Here is an 8,578-nt window from a genome sequence, read left to right as displayed (position 1 = left end):
GCAAAAATTACAAATGTATACTGCCATGTCCAGGCAAAAAACAGTCTAAAAGACAAAAAACTGAAAAGGAAGTCATAAGATCCTGTGAACCAACCATACTTTGTCAAGTTTACTCACTTTCTAGTCATAAATGAAAATTTCAGTTCTTGCTAAATCTGCCAAAAGTATCTTTAGGTAAAGAAATATCTAAAGAAAATATTCCTAGGGGCTGGAGAGATGGCTCAGCGGTTAAGAGCATTGCCTGTTCTTCCAAAGGTGCTGAGTTCAATTCCCAGCAACCACATGGTGGCTCACAACCATCTGCAATGAGATCTGGTGCCCTCTTCTGGCCTTCAGGCATACACGCAGACAGAATATTGTATACATAATAAATAAATAAATATTTAAAAAAAGAAAAGAAAATATTCCTGATACTTCAGTTAGTACTTCTTCAAAATATCAATTTAAAAATCATATTTACTAAGGAATTTAAATTTTTATCATCCTCAACTTCACAGTTTAAAATTAACTCTCTTTGTGCACAGGCAAGTGTGGCAGCTACGTGTGGGAGCCAGAGGTCAACTTCAGTATCCGCGTCTCAGGAGCCATCCACCTGTCTTTGAGGCAAGGTCGCACTGGGAGCTAAGGCTAACCCATCAGGCCAAGTGAGCTGGCCAACAGGATTCTTTTGTTCCTGCTTCTCTGGCACAAGGATTCCAAGCACAACTCCAGGCCTGGATGTAATGTGGGTACCATGGATTAAGTTCAGGTCTTCATGCATGCACAGAAAACAATTTACTGCCTGAACAAAGCCTAAAGTTAATTTCAGTAAATGGGCCTCATCATGCCATGTTTATACACCATGTGTCATTAAACTTCATGAGTCGCCTCTTCTCCCTCCACCCTCCCTTCTGCTGGCCACCTTCCTCTCTGTGGACAGGATTCCATCTGCTGTCATGGCACATCTATTTTACCCCCAACCACAATCTTTTCTTCACCTCTTATGAATCTTTATTTTAACATCTACACAAACACAATTTATTATACCTTTGAGAGAAAATATGGTTATTTGTCTTTCTGTGTCTCGCTTACTCTACTTAACACAATAATCTCAGTGACAACCTATAGTCCTGCAATGTTGGGTTTTCAGGTTCTTCAAAAGGCTGAATTAAATTAGAAGGCAGATGTGCACATTTCATCTCTCTTGGCTGGTTCCATTTTCTGCCTACTGAAAGCAAGGCAATATTAACAAGGCCACACAAGAATCTCTGTGGTGTGTTCATGTGAGTTCTTCAGATGCAGACCCAGGAGCAATTGTATCTGAGCTCCATTTACAGTCAGGAGAGTTCATCCTGACTTCCATGGTGGCCATACCAGCTTACAAACCTACAGCATCAGACACAAATTTTATTATTACTGTTTCTGCTTCACATACTGGCATAAATTGTGATCCTTCTGCCACTGCCTCTCAGATAGGGGTCAATTGCACCATGTCTGTCCTTTGTTTATTCTTTTACTTTTCGAGACTAGATGCTCTAGAACTCACTATATACACCACACTGGCCTCAGACTCAGAGGGATCCACCTACCCATAAATCTCAAGTGCTGTGATTACTGGTGTGAGGTATGTGTGACTATTATGTTTCAGACACTGTGGGCCATGTGCTTTCACAGAGCACTGTTTTCTCAGATAGATACTGTCAAGCCAGTGAGATGGCTCAGCAGGTAAGACACTTGATGTCAAGCCTGATGATCAGAGTTTGATCCTCAGCACCCACATCATATGAGAGAACCAATTTCCATAAACTGTCCTTCAACAAATAAATAAATTTAAAAAGATATTAGGCTTTTGTAATATTTGTAATATGACATTTTTGTCACTTTACTACATTTCTTTCATCTCAAAAAGCCATGAAGTTTTTCTTTGAAATTTTGTCAACAGATTGTGGATGACAAAAATAGAACAAAGTTATAAGAAATTTTCTTTTCTTGTTTTGAGACAGGGTTTCTGAACTCAGATCTGCCTGCCTTTGCCTCCAGAGCACTGGGATTAAAGGTGTAAAAAATTGTACTCTCAGGGTGGTAGTGGCACATGCCTTTAATCCCAGCACTCAGGCAGGAGGACTCTAAGATACAGTGATGCATCTAAAGGGAAAAAAAAAACTAATATGAATGACTTTAAAATGTATACTCCATCTACAAGCTGGTGGTAGAAAGGGAGAACCCAAGAACACTGTAATCTCTCTTGAGTTGTACAAGATGAGCTGTTAGAGATTATCAAACCTTCTTTTGTGCTTAAAACAACCACCACTACCACAACACAGTGCTAGAAAGATGGCTCACTGGTTAAGAGCACTGACTGCTTTTCCAGAGGTCCTGAGTTCAATTCCTGGCACCCACATGGTGGCTCACAACTGTCTGTAACTCCAGTTCTAGCGGATCTGACGCCCTCACCCAGACATACATGCAGGTAAAACCACCAATATATATAAAAATAAATTATACATATGCATATTATACACACACACACACACACACACACACACACACACACACACTCACACCACCACAGAAACAGAATCCCACTGTAGCCTAAGTTAGCCTTTAACTTGAAATCTGAGGATCCTAAGAACTGGGATTACTGGGAATATCAATTCTTTCCTGCTAGTTCCAATAGAGAGGGATTTCAGATGACCACTGAATATTACTTACTTCTATAAAATAAAATTCTTTGTTTGAAGATAAACAATATTTATTCAGAACAGTTTGGGAAATGTAAGTAATAGATAGCTCTACTGCTCTATTCACACAGCATGGGGCGCCTCACTGTAGCAATACTGACATGTTACACTACATACATTCCGTGGCTAGAGACTAGCCTATGCATTATAGGATATTTAACAACATCTATCTGACCTGATTTTATAATGCTGACAGTGTTCTGGAACTTATAATTAATGGCATAATTATATTGAGATGCTTAAGAAAGGTTGTGCAGGTATCTGGGTAATAAGAATTGAAAGATCAGGTAAGATTCATGAAAAACTGAAGCAGTTTTATGTACAAAATATAACTGGGAAAGCCAAAAAGAGAAGTTTAAATGAGGCACAGATTAAAGATAGAAGGAAAAAAGATGTATTATAGGTCAACATTAGACCTCAACACACACCAGATAGTGGTGGTGAACTCCTTCAATATCAGCACTTGGCAGGCAGAGGCAGGTGAATTTCTGTGAGTTCAAGGCCAGCCTGGTCTACAGAATGAGTTCCAGGACAGTCAGGACTACACATAAAAACCTTGTCTTGAACCACCCCCATTAAAAGAACAAAACAAAACAAAACACAAAAAAACCACATCAACACACACTAACCCTATACTGAAATTAATATAACCCTCCAATGGTGCCATGGTGCAGGTCAGAGTATTAAATAATCAAGAAAACTGATTTTTAGTTTTAACTTATCACATATCAGACAGACTTAACCAACCAAATCACTGCAATGAGCCTAGTTTTCTTACCTTAATGGGAGGGTAATAGACTAGATAATATTTAGTCTGTTTTAATGTTGACATTTTCAATTCTATAAATGCCACTTCACAAGTGATAACTATAGAGGCACTAAGGAGTTAACTATAGTGTACATTTCATGACTTTGGACGAACATCCACAATTCAAGTCCCTCTGGCACATGTCAGTTTACCTTGGAGTGCAGGGGCTGACTGTGTCTGGGTTTTGGAAAGAGCAGAGAGAATGCTCTCTGGGGTGATCTCCACCTTCGAGAGGATATTTGCCAGAGGGTTGTGAGATGTTGTTGTGGCAGGTGCAGGTGTTTTCAGGCCACTGGTGAGGTTGCAGGGACTGGTAGGCGTTCCTGGAGAAGGTCTTGATGCAGAACTGACCCCTAGTGGCAGAAAGATGAACTCAAGAAAATGTAATACTCAATTCATGACACTTTCCACTCAATGAATGATTGTTTAATAGGAATTTTTGTTACTTATCTACAAATTGTGCCCATTTGACACATACAAAGAAAAACACCTGAAAGTATGAACTGTTCTATTTAGAATATTCTTAAAACAAATAAGCATTATGTTATTTTCACACACATTGGTTTTCAGAGCAGCAACCAGAAAAGAACCAGACAACCTACTTCTACTCTGATGATATGCCTGGGTGTGTGGGCTGTGGGTGGGGGTCAGTGATATGGGATGTCCTTCTGTATACGTGTTGCTTTTACTGGTTGATGAATAAAGCTGTTTTGGCCAATGGGTTAGCAGAGTAACGACAGGCAGAAAATCCACAGATATATATAGAGTGGGTGGAATCAAGGAGATGCCATGTAGAAGCTGAAGGAGAAAGATGCCAGAACATTACTAGTAAGCTAGTCTCGTGGCAATACATAGATGCATAGAAATGGGTTAATTTAAGATGTAAGGGCTAGCTTGGAATACACCTGAGCCATTGGCCAAACAGTGTTGTAATTAATATAGATTCTGTGTGATTATTCCAGTCTGGGAGGCTGGGAAATGAAAGCACAGTCTCTGTCAACAGGTTGGGAAATGGGGGGAAGGGATAAGGGTAGTAACAACAAGTCTATGTTATTGGCCAGGGTTTTCCTTTGAAACAGCCTTTAAAATGACACTATACAAACAAACTCTTTTACACTTTTACACCTCAAAATATTGGGTTGGTTATTAACACACTAAAAGGGGAAATGCAGACAGGAGGAATATGTAAATGAAAAATAGTCTAATTAAAAGAATAGATACTATCTTTTCAAGGTTGACTGTGACAATGGAAAGGGTTAGTAACAGTTAAAATTCCAACTACTAGGTAACAATTTAGTCCTAACACATGAAAATACTTTGAAAATATTTTTAAAAAATCTACATGCTGTTTTTTGGTTTTGTGTTTTTGAAACAGGGTCTCCAGCTATGCAGTGGGAACACACACATTTTATTTTATTTATTTATTTATTTTTAGCACACACATTTAATACCAGCACTGGGAGGCAGACACAAGCAGATCTCTGTGGGTTTGAGGCTAGCCTGGTCTACAGAGTGAGTTCCAGGACAGGCTCCAAAGCTACAGAGAAACCTTGTCTCAAAAAAACCAAAAACAAACAAAAAAATAAAAACAAAACCAAACTGAACAAACAAAAAAGAAACAGGGTCTTAACAATATAACCAATGTTGGCCTAGAATTTTCATTCTTCCTCATGGTTTTCTGAGTGTCAGCTTTACAGGTAACACATTGTCTAGGCCACATGCTGATCCCCACCCCCAAATAACACAGAATGGGCAGAGCACAGATGAAATATCTGTTTCCCCATCTTTCTGCAGTTGCATGTTGTACATTATAGTGTTTTTATTGTTGTTGTTGTTACTGTGTGGAGAATGGGGGACCGTGTGGAGATCAGATGACAATTCTGCAGAGTCAGATCTCTCCAGTCACATAAGATCCTGAGAACAGTCAGGAGGTGGTGGTGCAATGCCTTTAATCCCAGCACTTAGGAGGCAGAGGCAGACGGATCTCTGAGTTTGAGGTCAGCTTGGTCTACAAAGCAAGTTCCAGAACAGCCAGGATTGACTGCTTTAGACAGAAACCCTGTCTTGAATTAAAAGCAAAACAAAACAACCAACCAAAAAACCCAAAAAACAACAAAAACAGATCCTGAGAACTGAATGCAGGGCTCACCAGGTTTGCATAGCAAAGATCTCAGCATTCTTTATAAAGCAAAAAGTTGAAAACATAGTAATGTGGTATCTAATAACAAGGATTATCATACATTACAATTAAAGTTGACATAGATAAATTTTCTTTTCTTGTGTGTGTGGTATACGCACAGGTACACACATTCATATGTATGCACCTGGAGGCCAAGTGACATTGGGTATCTTCTTCTGTCACTATCTAATTTCTGGAAACAGTGTCTCAAACACTGAATCTGGAGCTTTAAGTTTCTTCTAGACTGGTTACCAACCCCAACCTGTCTCCACTCACTCCAGATGGTGGGGTAGACACATATGGTTAAGCCTAGAGTTTACATGGGTAAAGATGAGCTGAACTTAGATACTCAGACTTATGCATCAGGCATGCCGTTCAGTGGACCATTTCCCTACCCACTCTTGTCTTTTTTTCCAGAAAGGGTTTCATGTAGCCCAGGCTACCCTTGAACTCCTGATTCTCCCGCTCGTCTCCCAATCGCGGAGGCTATAGATATGCACCATCACAACCAGCTAGCTGTTCAGACAATTATTTAATGACATAAAAATGTGTGCTATCATATTTAAGTTTTTAAGAAAAATGGATTAAAAATAATATAGACAATGTTTATTTTTTCTTAGTTTCTCAAGACAAAGTTTCTTTGTGTATTGTTGGTTCTCCTGGAACTTACTATATAGAGCAGAATGTACTCAACTTCACAGAGATCCGTTTGTCTCTGCCTCCCAAGTGCTGGGATTAAAGGTATACAGCACCACTGCCCAGCCAACATTTCAACTACTAAAAGTATTACAAATATTTAATCCATCAAATTCATGCGTCCATGCATATTTGTGGGTGGTTTGTTTTGGTATAGTGAGATTATTTTTGAGATTTTTTTTATAATGTCTATCCATCTGTTAATGTATTTAAAATGAAAAAATTTGTCAGACGATGATAGCACACTCCTTTAATCCCACACTTTGGTAGGCAGAGGCAGGCGGATCTCTGTGAGTTTGAGGTCAGCCTGACCTACAGATCAAGTGTCAAGACAGGCTACAAAGCTATGCAGAGAAACCCTGTCTTGAAACACCCCCCTCCCACCAAAATAAATTTGAAAAATTTCACCATTAACAATAAAAAAAAATTTGATGGTTCAGTGAAAACCAAGATGGAATCCAGGTTTTCCCATCCTCACAAGGCTCACTTACCGGTGTTTTTCATGACTGAAGTTAAGCTGCTAAGGATGGAACTTATTTTTGCCAGATCCACATTTGCCAGGTTTGGCAAAACCAAAGCAGGGGAAGGGGACAGAAGCGAAGTGTTCATGGGCTTTGGAAGAGGTGGAGCTGCTGTCGTGGGCACAGTTGCTGGGGCACACGGCGAGGCCTTCGAGACACTTTCTGTTGACTTTGTGGGTACAGAAGTAGAGACAGCAGGTTTTTCCAGAGGTTTTTCTTTCCTGTCCTCTACTGTTTGAACAAACAAAAGGCAATGTTATAACCTATTTTCTAGATTTTACTTTCAGTATGAACCAATATTATGTCCCTAATATTTCCTACTCTGAGGGCAAAAGTCCTAAACTCACTTTATGTTTTAAAATCAAAACAAAACACAAAAGTCCCACCAGTTCCTAGCAGCCATATTAGGTGGCTCAAAACCCCTGGAACTGCAACTCCAGGGGGGCAAATGCCCCCTTCCATCTTCTGGGGGTATATACAGATATGCACACTCATACACATAAAGAAATATAAGATAGGGCTGGAGAGATGGCTCAGTGGTTAAGAGCACTGGCTGCTCTTCCAGAGATCCTGAGTTCAATTCCCATCAACCACATGGTGGCTCACAGCTATCTGTAATGAGATCTGATGCTCTTTGACCTACAGGCATACATGCACACAGAGTACTGTATACATAACAAATAAATAAATCTAAAAAAAAGAAATACAAAAAAATCAGTTTTTATAGTTTATGATCATTCGCACCATAAATTATCTGTATTTTCCTTTTTAACATTAATTATTTTATGCATATGACTGCTTTTTTTTTGTCTGCATGTTATGTGTACATGTATGCAGCTCCCCAAGAGGCCAGAAGAGGGCGTCAGGTTCCCTTGAACTGCCATGTGTCCTCTAAAAGAGCAGCAGTGCTCTTACCTGCTGAACCATCTCTCCAGCCCTTAGGTACTAATTTGAAACTGCAATGTTTCAAGTCTTAAATTTTGGGAATACACTCCTCTTACTACTTCAAAGAACATGGGGTAAGTAGTGTATTTAATTCAACACAAGCCAAACTACTTAATAAAAATAGTTATAAAAGTGCAGATGTCAGACAAACAACCAATTAAGGTTAGTTCTGAAAATTAATTAATCAACTGCAGCTTTAGAATTACTTTTCCTTAAATTATTTTTGAATTTATATATGTTTATGAGTATTGTGTCTCTATTTATGTATGCCACATTTTTCCTGGTGTCCAGGGAGGCTACAAGTGTCAGATCCCTTGGAACTGGAGTTAAAGATAGCTGCGAATTGCCATGCAGGTGCTGGAAACTGAATTCAGGTTCTTTGCCAGAGCAGCAAGTGCTCGTAATTGCCGAGCCATTTCTTCAGACCAGTCAAATTAAAAAAACACACACAAAAGTTTAAAGTTATAAATTCTTGTAATATATTTTGTTTATCTCAACATATCCAAATTTTGTTTTGTTTGTTCAAGACAGGGTTTCTCTGTAGCTCTGGTTGTGCTGGAGCTCTCTCTGTAGACCAGGCTGGCCTTGAACTAATAGAAGATACATCTGATTCTTCTTTCTGAGTGCTGGGATTAAAGGTGTGTATTGCTGCCTCCACCACCTGGCTTATATCCAAAATATTTTTTTTCAGTAAGGTATAAAAATAAAA

General features: G+C 39.2%; 1 protein-coding gene across 12 annotated transcripts in view; it reads right to left on the bottom strand.

Moving 5' to 3' along the window:
* Positions 1–8,578, bottom strand: part of Rprd2 (regulation of nuclear pre-mRNA domain containing 2) — a 63,707-nt gene that overhangs the window by 13,068 nt on the left and 42,061 nt on the right. For 7 of the 12 annotated variants that reach the window (XM_087897766.1, XM_087897759.1, XM_087897768.1 and 4 more), the window contains 2 exons: positions 6,895–7,155; positions 3,681–3,881 (listed from right to left, as the gene is read on the bottom strand). In XM_087897766.1, the coding sequence (XP_087753892.1) occupies positions 3,681–3,881; positions 6,895–7,155 (462 nt within the window). Of the gene's footprint in view, positions 1–3,680; positions 3,882–6,886; positions 7,156–8,578 lie in introns of those variants that run through there. The other 5 variants (XM_087897764.1, XM_087897760.1, XM_087897761.1 and 2 more) reach the window with 2 other exon arrangements.

The sequence above is a fragment of the Myodes glareolus genome, chromosome 17 (genome assembly GCF_982192425.1).
Source record: "Myodes glareolus chromosome 17, mMyoGla1.1, whole genome shotgun sequence".
Lineage (NCBI taxonomy): Eukaryota > Metazoa > Chordata > Mammalia > Rodentia > Cricetidae > Myodes > Myodes glareolus.
Note: the sequence above shows the minus strand (reverse complement) of the source record. Positions and strands in the feature narration are given on the sequence as shown.